We start from the raw sequence: 20,124 nt of genomic DNA, 5'->3' as shown, positions 1-20,124 counted from the left end.
CTGCACCAAAAAAACGACTTTCCTATTTCACAACTCTTATGAAGATTGTGAGCACAAATGGCACGGACATGTTTCCTTCTTTATCCAAATGATGTTATTTGATTTTTACCATGATCCCCTTATTGTACAGTGCTACATATTATGTGGTTGCTTTATAACTAACGTATAATAATAACTACAGGTTTACTTGAAGGCAATCAACAAACCTTCACTTGCCCAAGGAATTATAGTATTGCACACTTAGGAGTCGCCGCTGAAGCTGAAGACCGAGGCTTGACAAGTGCAATACAAAGGATAAGCAGCTGAAAGAACGCTGAAGATAACAAGAGATATGGTAAGAACTTACCTTTGTTATCTCTGTTTCTACGAAGTCCATAGGGTCCACAGGGTTGACCTTGGGGTATAGCTGGATCTGGATCCACGGGCACCACGCAGTTAAAGCTTTAGCTGCTCCCACTTGGGTCTGTCCTCTTCTATACCCCGCCCCCAAGCCACAGGCACCCCAGTTGGTAAGCAGCCAAGGCCGAAGGAGGAGTCTAAACAGAGAGAAGGAAGACTGGAACACACAAGAAACCATACTCACAGAAATGGGAGACGGAAAAATCGGTGACCAGCCACACAGCCCATTTGAAGCCAGGTGCGTCAGGGCGGGCGCCCTGTGGACCCTATGGACTTTGTAGAAACAAAGATAACAAAGGTAAGTTCTTACCATATCTCTTGTTTTCTACTTCAGGGTCCATAGGGGGTCCACAGGGTTGACCTTGGTGATGTCCCAAAGCAGTTCAACTAAGGGCGGGGACGCTCCTGTGCAGAAAGGAGAATCCTGCGCCCAAAGGATGCATCCTGAGAGGCGAAGGTGTCAAACGCATAAAACCTCAAAAACGTCTTAATTGAAGACCAAGTGGCTGCCTTGCACAGCTGAACAGCGGAGGCACCACGTCTAGCAGCCCAAGAAGGACCCACAGACCGAGTGGAATGAGCATTAAGAGAGGCTGGGACAGGTAAACCTTCCTGTATATAAGCCTCATGAATAACAGAACAAAGCCAACGGGCAACAGTTTGTTTGTTGGCATGCCAACCCCTCCTGTGAAAACCAAAGAGGACAAACAAAGAATCGGATTTTCTAACAGAAGCAGTCCGGTCCACATAAATTCTGAGAGCACAGACAACGTCCAACGAAGCCTCACCAGCTGTAAGGTCAGGTGACTGAAAAGCTGGCACCACCAAGTTCCTGATTGATGTGGAACTTAGAGACAACTTTAGGCAAAAACTCAGGACGAGTGCGAAGCACCGCTCTGTCCAGGTGAAAAATTAAGAAGGGGGGACTACTGGAAAGCGCCCCCATCTCAGATACCCTCCTGGCTGAAGCAATAGCCAGGAGAAAAACACAGTCTTAAGTGTTAACCACTTGAGGGCAACTGACTCAAGAGGCGCAAACGGAGGTCCCTGCAGGACCCGAAGAACCACCACCAAGTCCCACGGAGCCACTGGAGGCCCAAAGGGAGGCTGGATTCGAAGAACACCCTGGAAAAAGGTGTGACCATCAGGCAGTGTAGCGATCCTACGTTGGAACCACACAGACAGAGCTGACACATGAACCTTCAGGGAAGCCAGACGTAAGCCCAGGTCAAGACCTGACTGGAAAAATGCCAAAATCCTAGAAACCCTGAACACCTGAGGATCAAAGTTTCTGGACTCACGCCACTGAAAGTAAATTGTGGTAAATCCGAGCGGAGGCAGGTTTACGCGCCCTGAGCATGGTACTGATGACAGAGCTTGAAAGTACCCGGGACCTTAAGACGGCTGTCTCAAGAGCCACGCCGTCAAAGACAGTCGACCCAGATCCGGGTAAAGGCAGGGCCCCTGAGACAGCAGGTCCCAACGCTGAGGTAGAAGGTACAGCACGTCGATGGACAAGCTCCTGAGATCGGAGTACCAAGGACGTCTGGGCCACGCTGGAGCCACCAGCAAAAACGTGCCTCCGTCCGGTTTGATTTTTCTTAGTACCCGAGGCAGCAGGGAGATCGGAGGAAACAGGTACGCTAGGTGAAATGTCCACTTCACCGACAGTGCGTCCACCAGACTTGCACCTGCGTCCCTTGTCCTTGAGCTGTAAACGGGCAACTTGTAGTTGTGACGGGAGGCCATCAGGTCCAACTCCGGCAGACCCATTTGTCCACGAGAAGTTGAAACTCCTCTGGGTGAAGCAACATTCCCCTGGGTGCACGTCGTGATGGCTGAGAAAGTCCGCCTCCCAGTTGAGGACTCCCGGGATGAAGACTGCCGAGATCGCAGGAAGGTGGCACTCCGCCCAAGCACATCGCCGCTGGACTGAGAGTTCCTCCCTGGTGATTGATGTACGCCACCGTGGTGGCGTTGTCGGATTGCACCCGTACCGCCCCTTCCGTGAAGAGCGGTGCCGGACGACAACAGAGCTCTGTACACGGCCCGCAGCTCCAGAACGTTTATGGGAAGAACAGCTTCCTCCGCAGACCAACGGCCCTGAAAAGACAACGAGCCGGTCACTGCCCCCAACCCCGGAGACTGGAATCTGTTGTGAGCAGTACCCAGTCCAGGATCCAAAAGGGGCGACCCTCGATGAGATGAGCTGTCTGAAGCCACCAAGCTAGACACCAGCGCACTTCCGGGGACAAGACCAGCGTCTGGGATCGGATCCGGTGAGGTAACCCGTTCCATTCGGACAGAATCTGCCCCTGCAGGGGCCTGGAATGGAACTGGGCAAACTCCACCATGTTGAATGCCGACACCATGGACCCTAGGACTCCCATTTCCGAGTGGACCGACACCCTGCAACTGCTCAGGCAACTGTGTATCCTCAGTTGTAGGGAGGACACCTTTTCTAGAGTCAGGAAAATCCTCTGCTGACGAGAATCCAGAAGGGCTCCCAAATGGACCATCCGTTGCGATGGGATCAGAGATGACTTGTTCCAATTTATCAACCACCCGTGTGCTTGAAGACAAGCAATGGTCAGGTGGAGATGTCAAAGAAGTACCTCCGGGGAGCTCGCCAGCAGAAGAAGATCGTCCAGATACGGCAGCAGCCGTATACCCTGGCCCCGAAGGTGGGCGGCCATAATTGCCATCACCTTGGTGAACACCCTCGGAGCCGTGGAAAGGCCAAAAGGCAACGCCCAAAACTGGTAGTGATGTTGCAGGATAGCAAACCTCAGATACCGCTGGTGTGCAGGTGCTATGGGCAAGTGGAGATAGGAGTCCTGGATATCCAGGGAGACCATGTAATCCCCGGGTTCCATCGCCAGTATGATGGAACGTAACGTTTCCATCCTAAACTTGGGAACTCTGAGGTATTTGTTCAGAGACTTCAAATTCAGGATAGGGCGATGAGAACCAGTGGGCTTCTGTACCAGAAAGAGTAGAATAGTACCCCGTCCCGCGTTGAGACTGCGGAACGGGAACAATGACCCCTGCTTGTAGCAAGGATTGTATAGCCAAATGAATCTGGGAAGCTTTGGTCTTGTCCAGAGAAGGACTCGTGCAAAAAAACTGGTGGGGCGGCCTGAACCCGAAAAGACAGGGCGTACCCCTGAGAGACTACTTCTCGAACCCAGGCATCCGTGGTGGTATTGTGCCAACACTAGGCGAATTGGAGAAGTCGGCCTCCCACTCTGAGGTCCCCCAGAGGGAGGCCCGTCCCATCAGGCAGCAGGTTTATCCTCCTGCTTGGAAGAAGGGCGCCAAGCACTCCAGGCTTGCTTCTTGGGTTTAGAGGCGGTCTTAGCCGCCGACTGCCTCGGGAAGGACTGACCTTTTGCCTTACCCTGAACCCGAAAGGAACGAAAGCCGAGTTCCGGACCTTGGCAGGTGTTGCTGCTGAAGGGAGGAAAGCTGACTTGGATTTAGCCAGTGTATCCACTATTTTGTCCAAGTTCGGACCAAATAGCAATTCTCCATTGAAAGGTAAGGCCTCCAAACCTTTCTTTATCTCAGCGTCCGCTCTCCAGGACCTCAGCCATAAGGATCAGCGGGCAGACACTGCTGCAGCCGATAATCGAGAGGTCAGCAGACTAGCATCCAAAGAGGCTTCTCCAATGTAGGAAGCAGCGTCTCTCATCTGTTCTAACAACGCCCTCTGGACATCCGGAGCATCGTCCGTAAAAGGTATCCTCTAATGCGTTGGCCCAACCCTCAATGGCCTTGGCCACCCAGGAGATGGCCATGGACGGTCGGGCCACTGCCCCTGAGAGGGAGTAAATGGACTTTAAGCAAGTCTCAACTTTTCTGTCCGTGGGATCCTTCAGCGAGGATATAGACTGTAATGGCAGAGTAGCGCTCCTTATTAAACGGGTGACATGGGAATCCACCACCGGTGGAGTTTCTCATTTTTTACAATGTGTCTCAGGAAAAGGATAATTAGAAGCCAACCGCTTCTGTGGCAGGAATCTCTTACTGGGCGCCTGCCAAGCCACCACCACCATATGATCAGTCAACTGATCAGACAGGGGAAACACCGCAGAAGCCACCTTAGTTTTTTTTAAACTAGGATACTTCGACTTAGGAGCTGGTGCCTCATCCTCTATTAGGAGAATGGCTCGCACCGCCCTAACCAGTGCTCGCACATTAATGGACGACTTGGTATCTACCTCCTGGACCGAGGTGTCCGAGTCAGTGTCTTCATGAACCTCCCCATCATCTGAGGACCCCTCGGAGTCCGATAAATGCGCCGCCTGCGCCATTAGTGTGCGTTTTGACGCCCTTGAAGGCATGTCACTCTGCAACATTGACTGAAAAGCCGAAGACGCAGCCGCCAAATTTTGTACTGAGTTGGAGAGCACATCCACCCAGGGTGGAGGAGCTGCCACAGGGGCCTGGAAGGGCACCACAGACTGCTGCGTCACCGGGGAAGCCTGTATATACATAGGTAACCCCGCACAAGGACCAACAGACTGAGACCCAGGGGCCTCCGCAATAATTGCGGGACACCCGGGGAAAGGAGGATGGCCAACTGGGGCAACGCCCTAGTAGTAACAGCAGTCGGGACCGACAGACGGTCCGCAATAGACACCAGCACCTGAGAAAACATCGCCCATGGTGGTTCCTGCGTCATAGGAGGTTTTGATGGGCCAGGAACCACCTGGCCATCCTGTGACAAATCCTCCCTATCCACTCCTGCAGAACAGCGTCCGCAGGAGACCAACACCGGAGCCATGGAGTGCTCAATCTCCTCTTCCGACATGACAAAATATATTATATAAATAAATATATATGGCAACAGAGCAGAATCAAGCGCACTCACCAGTGTGCTGAACAACAGCCCACAATATGGCACTGTGAAGCACACAACTGTATGTGACGGACCTCACAAATACTTGATTTATATAAGTGAGGTCTGTAGAAACACCCCTCCCTCACACACCTGTAGGGCTACGGAGAAGGAAAGGGATAGGTATAGGCCGACAGTAAGTAGAAATAAGCACAGACAGGCAGCACTAGCAAAAGTCACATACCACGCAGGAAGATATACTCACTGCACCTTTCCACTACAATCAACCGCCCAGATTCAGTGTATGGGAGGGCTATAGTGCTGTGTACGCCGTCCTAAAACAGGGGAGAGGTACACAGGGGGACCGGTCCACGTGCTCCCTGAAGATCTGCGCTGCCACCCAGAGAAAATGGCCGCCAGAGACCTCAGAGGAGGAGTGGCCGAGGAATCTGCAGCTCAGCAACGCCAGACTACGTGCTGAAAGGAGCGCTGAGCTGAGGGGAGGAGCCGCTAAACAGGGAAGGCTTCCTCCCCTGGTTAGCTATTAACCCCCGGGTTACCAGCTTCCTGCTTGCCGCGTATTAGACCCTGGCGGTCTAGTGGTCTCACGGGGCATACCTCCGAGGAGGGGGAGCCCGTCGCCACCGCTAAACCCCCCGGTCTGTCCCCCAGAACCGCGGGCAAAGGACTGCATTTAAGGGAACCCGCGAGCCGCCGCTAATCAGCGACACGAGGCTTACCTTCTCCCCAGCGTCTCCGGCAGCAGTCCAGGGAGGTCCCCAGAGTCCGGCTAGTACGGACTCTGGCCTCCCGCTGCGATCCCCAGTGCAGTACTGGCGTCGCGGCGCCAGCGGGGAGTAGAAGCGGCAGCATGGACGTCTATATAGACAGTCCATTGCTGCCGCTCTGAAGAGCCAAATATGTAAAAAAAAAAAAAAAATACTCCTAATAAAAATAAAAAAGCTTTCTGGGGGCTGTGGGGTCACCCCCGCAGGGTGACCGGACTCCGGCCAGGCACCAACATAAACTGGGGTGCCTGTGGCTCGGGGGCGGGGTATAGAGGAGGACGGCCCCAAGTGCATCATGGGAGCAGCTAAAGCTTTAACTGCGTGGTGCCCGTGGATCCAGATCCAGCTATACCCCAAGGTCAACCCTGTGGACCCCCTATGGACCCTGAAGTAGAAAGCAACAACACACAACTCTGCATGAGCACAGTGAGAACATTGAATGAGATTCAGCCCAGGAATATGTGCCGGCCCCTCCTGAATGGCTGGAATCTACTAGTGCAGTTGGAAAACACAATCCGAAAGTAACACTCCGCAGTCATATCTCAACGTGCCCGATAGTCCATAAATTTCCATCTAGCCGGTATAGTGGTATTCAGCCCGCATATACCGCAATATAAATATAAAGACTGGCTGCGGTATCACAAATTAAGGGGTCATAACAGGTAAATATGTATGTTTTTCAATAAATTTACTGAACATACACAAAACAAACACTAATTGTAGGTTGCGCACAGGGGCTACGATTCAATTCAAAGCGATGGTGAATATCCCCGGGAGGGAGCTCCTATTCAATTCAGCGCAATGTTTAGTCCGACTAAAGGATTTCTTTTCGCACCCTCCTGGAGGTGCGAGGAGAAATCCTGCTTAGCGCGGCGCAAACGCCTCGTTGCTGGCACTTTAGTCAGAGAATGCTAGTTCTCGCGACGATACACCCAAGTGTCGCGAGAACCAGCATACTATGACTTAATAGCGCCCTGAATTGAATCGCTCCCTCCCGGGGCTATTCAGCATCACGCTGAATTGAATCGCGGCCATTGTGTATGTACCATCATAAAAAGGTGATTTTTAAATATATTAAGTATCAATTCTATTGCGGTTGGATCTGTTAATACATGCATTGTAAGTATTCAGTAGCACTGGCTATGGCTTGGTCCAGATGTGGTACAAAAAAATCAACGTTCAGAATGCCGACATGCAAAATGTTGACATGGCCATGTCGACTGTCTGCAAGTCAACATAACATTTTTAGGGTATTAGAGCCCTAACCCCAACGGCAGTCTATCACTAACCCTAATATGAACTGTCAACATTGTGGCTGCGGACAGTGAATGTCGACACATTTTGTCCATGTCGACATTCTGAATGTTGGCACTCAAGACCACGTCGACTGTTTGGTGTCAACATTCTGTATGTTGACATAATGACTGCAAATCCTTGATCCAGCCCTGCATTTAAACACAACAAAACTATTAAAAAAAAGAAAAACCCACAATGAATACAATTGGTAGATAAAATACAGTATGTGGTTTAATACTAAAGCCCATGTATGTAGAGTGATATTCCCATATTTAGGTATGGTCTAATGACAAAACCTCCTCATTGTTTCTATATTGTGAAGATTATTTAGTGCTCCTTACATCTATTTTCTAAAATAATCAGCAAATATTAAACTAAATAAAAAGATACAAAATATTTTTTTTTAGGGGGGGGGGGGGACTCAGACCCCTATGTACTAAGACTTGGCGAGAGATAAAGTGAACAGAGATAAAGTACCAGGCAATCAGCTGCTAACTCATTTCTTTTAAACACAGCCTGTAACACGGCAGTTAGGAGCTGATTAGTTGGTACTTTATCTCCATCCACTTTATCTCTCTTCTAGGCTTAGTACATAGGGCCCGATTCAGACTTGGACACTAAGCCACAGACGCACGCTATAGGCGATTGTCGCCTGTCTGCGGATGCGTCATTGCGATCGGGAATCGTGTGCTCTTGAGACAAAGACTGAGCGCTACTTTGAGTGACAGATTGCGCCATTTGTGGGTGGTAACAGGGGTAGGTGCTTGTGAACGGGGGAGTGCTGCTGCGAACACAGGCATGTCTGGGCGTCAAAACTGAGTTTTATGTATGTGCATAATTAGCATGGATGTATCATTGTACACGTCACTTGGTTGTATTTCAGCCTGCAGTGATCGCAGTGCTTGAGGCGGGGTAGGGTCTACCTCAAGCGCTGCGTGCAGCTCCGATGACTATCGATGGTTCTGATTAATCACACACTTCCTGGAGATGACGTGTGCTAAGAAAGAAATGTGGGCGTCTTTACACCGCCGTGTGCCACTCTGCCGTCGCTCTCTAAGACATAGAGGGCATCCTTACACCAGACAGTGCGATGGCGGAATTTGCATACCCGGCTCCTTTTGGAAGCGAGAGAGCGCAGCTTAGCTTCCGGGTCTGAATCGACCCCATAGTCCCCTTAATGACAGCTAAGATAGCACGAATTGTAATGTAATGATGGGAATGACATGGATAATTACCTGGGTCACAGCTGGGTAACAGGCCATTGGCGAGTGCGTCATGGCCCTTGTCAAAAGTAAGTTCTTCTACAGTAAAGTCACTTTGAAAAAAGAAAAGGAAGAAGGTTGTGTTTTAGGAAGCTGGGCAGGGTTACATTATGCCATATAGATGGGTTGTGCACCCCCTGCCTCACCACGCTGTAAAATATCATCACTGCTTTGATCTGTAATAACTGGGGGGTTAAAATAGGGGAATGGAATGCCCGGTGACACTGAGGGCAGCATATAAAAGGTCTACACCTACTGCAGAGTATGAGAGTGGGGAAGAAATTATTTTTAGCACATTACATTGAGGCTGCTCTGCAGCAATTTTATATTCTGTATAGAGGAAGGAAAATTCTGCTCATTTACTATACAAGTGTTTCACACAGAATTCCTCTCCTGGATTTCACCTGAGCGCCTTCTATTAGCTGTATCCGGGATTTCAGCGCAGAACTCGGATTACCTTTCCTCCTGCTGAGACATCTGCAGAGATGAAGGATAGAATATTCCGTTCGATTCTGAAGACTGGGACTGGACATCTGTGTCTTCTAAAGCTGTAGACATCTCCGTGATGAATGTCTCAGTCAAAAGATAATCCTGGTGTCCTTCCGCCGACTGACAATAGTTTAAAAATGGAAAAAGGTCAAACAAATGCAAAAAAAAAATAATAATAATAAATCTGAAAAGGGAGATAGTTTGTATCTGGTATTACGATTCGTTAAAATACGGTAACTGAAATACGTAAAACGTAAATTACGTAGGAGCATTTAATAAGAAGAGGTAAAGTTTTGTAAGTGCCCCTGGCTTCCCATTGGTGATTACTGATAAGCCTGTTGAAAAGGTTATCTTCGTACCAAGAGATTACGTATAAGAGACATTATGGTCATTATAGGTGGCATTACAAGAAGTCTAATGGTAAAACGTTTTACGGTGTGCTTGTGTGGGCGCTTCTAGGGTCAGAGCAAGCCTAAATGTGACTGAGTCTCCCTAATTAGAACTCACAAGGGTAACAATAATGGCATAAAAAGTGTGTCACAAATAATTGGCGCTAGCCCAATAAACCATAAAGAGATATAATTTATTAAACATGTAAAATATGTGCAGAGATAATTGTGCACTGATCACCCAACAGATAATCTGGTGGATATGAGTACATAACAAGAGATATGGTAAGAACTTACCTTTGTTATCTCTGTTTCTACGAAGTCCATAGGGTCCACAGGGTTGACCTTGGGGGTTATAGCTGGAACAGGATCCATGGGCACCACACAGTTAAGCTTTTAGCTCCCAGGATGCACTTGGGTCCGTCCTCTATACCCCGCCCCCGAGCCACAGGCACCTCAGTTGGTAAGCAGCCTAGGCCGGAGGAGAATATGGAAGAGAGAGAGAAGGAAGACTGGAACACACAAGAAACCATACTCACAGCAATGGGAGACGGAAAACCGGTGACCAGCCACACAGCCCATTTGAAGCCAGGTGCGTCAGGGCGGGCGCCCTGTGGACCCTATGGACTTCGTAGAAACAGAGATAACAAAGGTAAGTTCTTACCATATCTCTTGTTTTCTACTTCAGGGTCCATAGGGGGTCCACAGGGTTGACCTTGGGGATGTCCCAAAGCAGTTCAACTAAGGGCGGGGACGCTCCTGTGCTGAAAGGAGCACCCGGCGCCCAAAGGATGCATCCTGAGAGGCGAAGGTGTCAAACGCATAGAACCTCAAAAACGTTTGACTAGAAGACCAAGTGGCCGCCTTACACAGCTGAACAGCAGAAGCGCCACGTCTAGCAGCCCAAGAGGGACCCACAGAACGAGTGGAATGAGCCTTAACAGAGGCTGGCACAGGTAAACCCTCCTGTGCATAAGCCTCACAAATAACGGAACGAAGCCAACGGGCTAACGTTTGTTTGTTGGCAGGCCAACCCCTCTTGTGAAAACCAAAGAGGATAAACAAGGAATCAGACTTCCTAACCGAAGCCGTCCGGTCCACATAGATTCTAAGCGCCCGGACCACATCTAAGGAAGTCTCACCAGCTGAAATATCAGGGGACTGAAAAGCTGGCACAACAAGTTCCTGATTAATGTGGAACTTCGAGACCACTTTGGGTAAAAACTCAGGACGAGTGCGGAGCACCGCTCTATCCTGGTGAAAAATCAGGAAAGGAGGGCGACAGGAAAGCGCCCCCAATTCAGACACCCTCCTGACCGAAGCAATTGCAAGGAGAAAAACGGTCTTAAATGTCAGCCACTTGAGCTCCACCGACTCAAGAGGCTCAAACGGAGGACCCTGCAGGACCCGTAGAACCACCGCCAAGTCCCAAGGAGCCACAGGAGGCACAAAGGGAGGCTGGATCCTGAGAACACCTTGGAAAAAGGTGTGAACGTCCGGCAGCATTGCAATCCGCCGTTGAAACCACACAGACAAGACGGAAACCTGAACCTTCAGAGATGCAAGGCGTAAGCCGAGGTCCAATCCTGATTGAAGAAATTCCAAGACCCTAGAAACTCGGAACACCTGAGGATCATAATTTCTGGACTCACACCACTGAAAGTAAGTGTGCCACACCCTGTGATAAATCCGTGCTGAAGCAGGCTTGCGTGCCCTGAGCATGGTACCAATAACCAAACTGGAGAAGCCCCGAGACCTCAAGACGGCTGTCTCAAGAGCCACGCTGTCAAAGACAGCCGACCCAGATCCAGGTAAAGACAGGGCCCTTGAGACAACAGGTCCCGACGCTGAGGAAGAAGGTACGGAGCGTCGATGGAGAGGCTCCTGAGATCGGAGTACCAAGGACGTCTGGGCCACGCCGGAGCTACCAGCACTAGCGGGCCGCCGTCCTGCTTGAATTTCCGCAGAACCCGAGGAAGTAGGGATATCGGAGGAAACAGATACGCCAGGTGAAACGTCCATTGCACCGACAGCGCGTCCACCAGACTTGCGCCTGCGTCTCTTGTCCTTGACCCGTAAACGGGCAACTTGTGATTGTGACGGGAGGCCATCAAGTCCAGCTCCGGCAGTCCCCACCTGTCCACGAGTAGCTGAAACAGCTCTGGGTGAAGCGACCATTCCCCGGGATGCACGTCGTGACGGCTGAGGAAGTCCGCTTCCCAATTGAGGACTCCGGGGATGAAGACCGCCGAGATCGCTGGAATGTGACCCTCCGCCCAAGTCAGGATGCAAGACACCTCCGACATCGCTGCCCGACTGCGAGTTCCTCCTTGGTGGTTGATATACGCCACCGTGGTGGCGTTGTCGGACTGCACCTGTACCGCCCTTCCGTGAAGAGCGGGGCCGGACGACTGCAGGGCCCTGTATACAGTCCTCAGTTCCAGGATGTTGATGGGAAGAAGAGTTTCTTCCGCAGACCAACGACCCTGGAGAGACAATGAGCCGGTCACTGCCCCCCAACCCCGGAGACTGGCATCCGTCGTGAGCAGGACCCAGTCCGGGATCCAAAAGGGGCACCCCTCGACCAGATGAGCTGTCTGAAGCCACCAAGCCAAAGATTGCCGAACGTCCGGAGACAACACCAGCACCTGAGAGCGGATCCGGTGAGGTAACCCGTTCCATTCCGATAGAATCAGCCCCTGCAGGGGCCGGGAATGGAACTGGGCAAATTCCACCATGTCGAATGTCGACACCATGGACCCCAGAACCCTCATAGCCGAATGGACCGACAGGCGGCAACTGCTCAGGCAACTGCGTATCCACAGCTGTAGGGAGGCGACCTTCTCCGGAGTCAGGAAGATCCTTTGCTGACGCGAATCCAGCAGGGCTCCCAAATGAACCATCCGATGTGATGGAATCAGGGAGGACTTTCTCCAATTTATCAACCACCCGTGTGCTTGCAGGCAAGCGATCGTCAGGTGGAGATGTTGAAGCAGTACCTCTGGGGAGCTCTCCAGCAACAGGAGGTCGTCCAGATACGGCAGCAGCCGTACATTCTGGTTCCGAAGATGTGCGGCCATGACCGCCATAATCTTCGTGAACACCCTCGGCGCCGTGGAGAGACCAAAGGGTAGCGCCCGAAACTGATAGTGGTGTTGAAGGATAGCGAACCTCAGATACCGCTGGTGCGAAGGTGCTATCGGAACATGGAGGTAGGCGTCCTGGATATCCAGGGACACCATGTAATCCCCCGGTTCCATCGCCAGAATGATGGAACGTAACGTCTCCATCCTGAACTTGGGAACCCTGAGGAATTTGTTCAGAGACTTCAAGTTGAGGATAGGGCGATGAGAACCATTGGGTTTCTGCACCAGAAACAGAGACGAATAATACCCCGTCCCTCGTTGTGATTGAGGAACGAGAACAATGACCCCTGCTTTCAGCAAGGACTCTATAGCCTCCTGAATCCGTAACACCTTGGTCTTGTCCTGAGAAGGACTCGTGCAGAAAAACTGGTGGGGTGGTCTGTACCGAAAAGACAGGGCGTACCCCTGGGAGACCACTTCTCGAACCCAGGCATCCGTGGTGGTATTGTGCCAGCACTGGGCAAATAGAAGAAGTCGGCCTCCCACTCTGAGGTCCCCCAGAGGGAGGCCCGTCCCATCAGGCCGCAGGTTTATCTTCCTGCTTGGAAGAAGGTCGCCGTGCACTCCAGGCTTGCTTCTTGGGCTTAGAGGCAGTCTTACTCGCAGATTGTCTCGGGAAGGACTGACCTTTCGCCTTCCCCTGAACCCGAAAGGAACGAAAAGCCGAACTCCGAACCTTAGCAGGCAGTGCCACCGAAGGGAGGAAGGCTGACTTGGATTTAGCCAGGGTATCCACAATTTTGTCCAAGTCCGGACCAAATAGTAATTCCCCATTGAAAGGTAAGGCCTCCAGGCCCTTCTTTGAATCAGAGTCCGCTCTCCAGGACCGCAACCATAAGGATCGGCGGGCAGACACCGCTGCAGCAGATACCCGCAAAGTCAGCAGACTAGCATCTAAAGAAGCTTCTCCAATGTAAGAAGCAGCATCCCTCATCTGTCCCAACAACGCCCGCTGGACATCCGGAGCGTCATCCAAGAAGGTATCTTCCAATGCATTGGCCCACCCCTCAATGGCCTTGGCCACCCAGGAGATGGCCATGGACGGTCGGGCCACCGCCCCGGAGAGGGAGTAAATAGACTTTAAACAAGTCTCAACTTTCCTGTCCGTGGGATCCTTCAGCGAGGATATCGACGGTAATGGTAAAGTAGCGCCCCGAGTTAATCGGGTGACATGGGAATCCACCGCCGGTGGAGTTTTCCATTTTTTACAATGTGCCTCAGGGAAGGGATAATTAGAAGCCAACCGCTTCTGAGGAAGGAATCTCTTACTGGGCGCCTGCCAAGCTACCGCCATATGATCCGTCAACTGATCCGACAGGGGAAACACCGCAGAAGCCACCCTAGTTTTTTTGAAACTAGGAAACTTCGACTTAGGAACCGGTGCCTCATCCTCTATAAGAAGAATAGCTCGCACCGCCCTAACCAGTGCTCGCACATTAATGGACGACTTGGTATCCATTTCCTGGACCGAGGCGTCCGAGTCAGTGTCATCAGGGACCTCCCCATCATCTGAGGAACCCTCTGAGTCCGATACCTGAGCAGCCCGTGCCATGAGTGAGCGTTTTGAAACCCTAGAAGGCATGTCAGTCTGCAACATTGACTGAAAAACCGAGGAAGCGGCCGCCAAATTTTGTACTGAGTTGGAGAGCACATCCACCCAGGGTGGAGGAGTCACCATAGGGGCCTGAAAAGGTACCACAGGCTGCTGCGGCACAGGGGAAGCCTGTATATACATAGGCAACCCCGCATAGGGACCCACCGACTGAGACCCAGGAGGACTCCGCAATAACTGCGGGACACCCGGGGAATGGGGGATGGTCGGCTGGGGTAACGCCCTAGTAGGGAGAGCAGTCGGGACCGATAGACGGTCCGCAATAGACACCAGCACTTGAGAAAACATCGCCCACGGTGGTTCCTGCGTCAGAGAAGGTCTGGATGGGCCAGGAGCCACCTGGCACCGACTACACAGACCCTCCTGTGACAAATCCTCCCTATCCACTCCTGCAGAACAGCGTCCGCAGGAGGCCAACATCGGAGCCACTGAGCGCTCAACCTCCTCGTCTGACATGACAGAATATATTATATATCTGGCACCAGGGTAGAAGTAAAACGCACTCACCGGTGTGCTGAACAACAGCCCACAATATGGCACTGAGTAGCACACAACTGTATGTGACGGACCTCACAAATACGTGATCTATATAAGTGAGGTCAGTAGAAACGCCCCTTCCCCACACACCTGTAGGGCTTGTAGGAGAAGTAAAGGGATAGGTATAAGCTGACAGTAAGCGGAAAATAAGCACAGACAGGCAGCACTAGCAAAAGTCACATACCATGCAGAAGTAATACTCACTGCACCTTTACACTACAATCAACCTGCCCAGATTCAGTGTCTGGGAGGGCTATAGTGCTGTGTACGCTGTCCTTAATCAGGGGAGAGGTACACAGTGGGACCGGTCCGCATGCTCCCTGAGAGATCTGTGCTGCCACTGTGAGAAAATGGCCGCTGGAGACCTCAGAGGAGGAGTGGCCGAAGAGTCTGCAGCTCAGCGACGCCAGACTGCGTGCTGAAAGGCGCGCTGAGCTGAGGGGAGGAACCGCTGAACAGGGAAGGCTTCCTCCCCTGGCTGGCCATAACCCCAGGGATGCTGGCTTCCCGCTTGCCCCTTTATCCCTGGTGGTCTAGTGGTCCCACGGGTTATGGGGGGGGCCCGCCGCCACTGCCAGCAGCCTCCGGTCTGTCCCCAGGACCGGAGGCTAAAGGACTGCATTTAAGGCATTCCGCGCGCCGCCGCTAGCCAGCGACGCGCGGCTCACCTGCATCCCCGGCAGCAGTCCTGGGAGGTAGACAGAGTCCGGCTAGTACGGACTCTGCCCTCCCACCGCGATCCCCAGATCAGTACTGGCGTCGCGGCGCCAGTCGGGGATCAGAGCGGCAGCGTGGGCGTCTGTACAGACAGCCCTTCGCTGCCGTCTGTAGTAAAAGAAACTAAAATAAATAAATAAATAAATAAAAAAGCTTCTGGGGGCTGCTCCTGCAGCCCCCCTGCGCGGTGACCGACTCCGGCCGGGCACCAGCTTACACTGAGGTGCCTGTGGCTCGGGGGCGGGGTATAGAGGAGGACCCAAGTGCATCCTGGGAGCTAAAAGCTTAACTGTGTGGTGCCCATGGATCCTGTTCCAGCTATAACCCCCAAGGTCAACCCTGTGGACCCCCTATGGACCCTGAAGTAGAAACAACATTGAACAACAGTAGGCAGAATAAATGTGCCAAAAATTATCATAAAAAGGCCTTAACACAGAATGCTAAGTTCCAGAACTTGGAATCATAGAACAATGGTAAAAACAGAAGTCACATAAGTAAAAGGAAGGTCCTACCGCCAACTGTGAAAAGGAGCCGCAGGTGTTTAGGTAAAAAAACATGCAGAGGCACTGGTTGCCCTGCATGTGGCTCCTAGGCTTTACCAGTTGGGATACGTCCTTATTGCTGCATCAGGGGTCCGGGTCTCTTCCTCAAGGACAGCCTTGAGGAAGAGACCAGGAAGAGTCTCGAAACATGTTGGCGTACCCCCATGCTACCCCTGATGCAGCAATAAGGACGTATCATGTCTCCTAGCGCATTCCCAGCCAGCCACCACAGGATACCCTACAGATAGCGGCAGGTAATCCTACCGGTGTCTGCAAAAATTATCCACTACAAAAGGTGAGAGATTACGGTTTTGTAATAAGTGCCGCCACAATACGTTGGCATATAACCATATGGGGATATCGTTACAAGTATGCAGAGACCATAGAAAAAAGTGATTTTCTCTACAGGATTTAATACATGTTGAGGATTGATACAATTGTCAAATTGCACTGGATCTAGAACATCTGACACTTTTCCATCACCTCTGAATCAGGCCCTCGGTCACTGTAAACCTGTGTAGCTAGCAAAGCAGACCCTTACCTAGATAGGAACTTGCTGCACATGAGCGAAGGACAGGAAGTTGTAGATATTTATTCAATCTGGGTCACTGCAGACCAAAGACGCACTACTCCCGATATTTAGGATCAGGATATTTTGTTTCTTTAACTCTTTGTCCTTTCTATTTTACTGTCAGTAGTTTTCTATCCCTCCAAGACTAGGGGGCATATTCACTTAGCAACAAACTAGGTTGTGCGACTTTTTGCTGTTCTATTAGAAAATCACATCAAAGTTAGCACAGGTTTACATGGGAGAACTCGTGGCATTTATGTTGCACATCCAAACTATATTGTAACTGTGAAAAGGTCCTTTATTTTAATGTAAAAATGTCAGACCATAAAGCAGTAACTTTGATACACCTCTCCTAATGAATAATAATATGGTTAGAGGTATTTAATGATTTGGGACATGTATGTTGGGTGACGCATTGATGGGTAAGGGATTTTGAACTTGCAGGAGCGAGTTGCTAGTGTTTATTTCCTAATATTTGACAAACATATATACACGCGCTTAAAACTACCGTAGATACATTTTAACATACCTCAAAATAATCTAGACACTTCTTTAATGAAATACAGAGGTGTCCTCATACACCTAAAGTGGAGATGTTGCCCATAGCAACCAATCAGATTCTAGCTATTATCTACTAGAAGGTGCTAGATAACTGTTAAGTAGAATTTGATTGGTTGCTATGGGCAACATCTTTACTTTTAAAAACTCTCACTTTAGTAAATATACCCCCTAGCCTCAGTACGTCATTGACGCCTGGACCTATGCGATTCTGCTAGCGCCGGGTGTCTTTTTACCCATCTTAGTCGCAATGAGATGCAACTAGGACGCACCAGCCGACTGTGCTGATTAATTTGACATGCAACACTTGTATATCTGTGTGCGACTGAGGCTGTATACGAAACTTGGCGTGGAAAAAAACTGCGTTCGCTGCACTTTCCATACAGATTAAAACTCAGCACACAGATGTCATCAGAGTCTCCTGGTGAGTCTTAGTCACATCTTATTGAGACTAAAGGTGCCCACACACATACCGACTTTTCATCCAATTTGGCCGATTTCGACGAATCGTGATGACAGATCATGTAAAAAATGGCCAAATCGTGGGTTTCTACTCTTGATCACGATGCCGATGCATCCCCGCTCGTCGTACATCGCATCTTCAGATCGGCCGTGCTGTAGGGCAGATTAGCCAATCTGGGACACGATGCACTGGTTGCAAGATAGATCTTAAATTAGATTGGACATTTTTAACTCCAAATCGTGACCACGACTGCCTGGGGAGAGTTCAGGGGAAATCGTGTACACCGGCTGATTGGGAGCAAGTCGGTATGTGTTTGGGCACCATTAGACACATTTCCAGGTAAAAAGTCACCCAGCTCTAGCAGAGTCGCATGGGACCTGGCGTGCCAAGAGGGGCTGTTTAGCGTGACTATAGCAATAGCGTATGAGGACACATCTGTACACATGCTGGCTATAAGGTCTCCATCATTAAAACCAGTTCAGACTCAACCCTGTGGCACCTTGTAACAACCGCCAATGCCACTATCTTGGGGTTCAGTACGATTTCCCCACTTTTTTATGCATTTCACAGTTTGCACACTGCAGAGGTGTAATACAAAATACATTCACTGCACAGGAGTATTAATGAATCCTATGTTACCAATACCTAATCCCCCTATACGGACCAATGAAAGGTTTCTACCAATGTATTTTTCTTATTGGTCCTATTAGAGGAGGTGCTACCAAAGACAATGTGTAAACATATAATGTATAACAGGGAATGGGGAACAGATGGGAAAAGAAGTCTCTCAGGTCCTGAGTGCACCAATTATGATCACACTGCAGAGGTCACATGCGACATCGGTGTGATGCCTGCGACCTGTCGTTTCTGATTATATTGCAAGAGCTGTTGAAATTTCTTGGGCAAACAAAAATCCTGTGATACAGATGTGTCCACATACATTTAGCCTCCTTGTGTATTAAACAGCCTTTCTAGTCACGCCATGCCGTGGTGCGACTCGGTAGTGCTGAGCGTCTTCCGTGTGACCTTTTCCCTTAAAATGCGTCTTATTTGCAAATGATGTGAATAGAATGCACAAGAAGTTTCTGCTGATTAAAATGATATGAGGCATGCCTATATTCTGTGTGCGACTGCGGCTGTATCTGCATGCAATATGCTACGTTACAGTGTCACAGCCAGCTGCTACGTTACAGTGTCACAGTCACTGACACTGTAACGTAGCATTTCGCATGCAGATAAACCCGCAGTCGCACACAGAATACAGGTTGAGTCTCCCATATCCAAAATGCTTGGGACCACGGGTAATTTGGATATCGGAATATTCCGTATTTTGGAATAATTGCATACCATAATGAAATATCTTGGGAATAGGGCCCAAATCTAAACACAGAATGCATTTATGTTCTATATACACCTTATACACACAGCCTGCAGGTAATTTTATACAATATTTTCAATAATTTTGTGGCTCAAACAAAGTTTGTGTACATACATGAAATTCACTTATGTTTCATATACACATTATACACAAAGCCTATAGGTCATTTTATACTTTATGTTTAATAATTTTGTGCCTTAAACAAAGTTTGTTAACACTGAACCATCAAAAATCAAGGTTTTCACAATCTCAGTCATGCTAAAAATATTCCGTATTTCGGAATATTCTATATTTCGGGATATTTGGATATGGGAGACTCAACCTGTATAGGCATGCCGCATATCATTTTAATCAGCAGAAGCTGCTTGTGCATCCTATTCCCATCACAAGATGTATTTTAAGGGAAACAGTCACATGAAGAGATGCTCTGCACTGCCAAGTCGCACGGCGCTAACACGTTATGTGTAACGCGACTTGTAGCACACAGAGGATAGATGTATGAGGACACATCTGTACACACACACAAAGTTAATATGGAATTTTCCAGTATGGAACTCACAGCTAATTGAATCTATTCCTAGCCGTCCTGAGTCACTCACCTCTAGCAGAAGCTGTAAACTCTTTGGCTCAACACATTCCATTTCTGTGGTCTCATCTAGGAAAGAAACCTGGGCTAGGGCACCATTTGGGGTGCAGTAACTTAGATCCTTGCTTTCCAAAAAATCCCGGATCACAACAGTGCTGTTATCTTTGGCCCAGCGTCCTTGTGGCCTGTAGTGATTTTGCGAGAGGACAACCAGAGGCTCATTCTGGTCTCTGTCCTGTAAGAGGAGAAACAGAGGGGACCATTGCTTATAGGGTTGGAAAGCAGAAACTCATTAGCAATTACATTATGCGCCATTTCTCTATATTTGTGATATATACCACTGGCAGACACATATCGCAGGGATTTGTCACTCACGCTGCACAAGGACACCAGGATGTTGTAGTACATGAATGTTACAGAGAGATCTGTTTAGGAAGTAATGTGCTGCGCACAGCAATTTCTAATAGTACCCTCCCCATAGAGACAGCTGCCGGATGCCTCCAATGTTCCAGTGACCCCCTTGGATGACTGACAAAATGAGACTTACC

General features: G+C 49.9%; 1 protein-coding gene across 1 annotated transcript in view; it reads right to left on the bottom strand.

The window, feature by feature from the left end:
- Positions 1-20,124, bottom strand: part of WDR62 (WD repeat domain 62) — a 92,332-nt gene that overhangs the window by 23,545 nt on the left and 48,663 nt on the right. The window contains exons 22-24 of the mRNA XM_088457753.1: positions 19,590-19,811; positions 9,046-9,197; positions 8,562-8,641 (exon numbers count right to left, since the gene is read on the bottom strand). Coding sequence (XP_088313879.1) covers positions 8,562-8,641; positions 9,046-9,197; positions 19,590-19,811 — 454 coding nt within the window. The remainder of the gene's footprint in view (positions 1-8,561; positions 8,642-9,045; positions 9,198-19,589; positions 19,812-20,124) is intronic.

This window comes from Taudactylus pleione, unplaced genomic scaffold (assembly GCF_031769625.1).
Source record: "Taudactylus pleione unplaced genomic scaffold, aTauple2 ptg000783l, whole genome shotgun sequence".
Classification (NCBI taxonomy): domain Eukaryota; kingdom Metazoa; phylum Chordata; class Amphibia; order Anura; family Myobatrachidae; genus Taudactylus; species Taudactylus pleione.
This window is presented reverse-complemented; position numbering and strand designations above follow the sequence as displayed.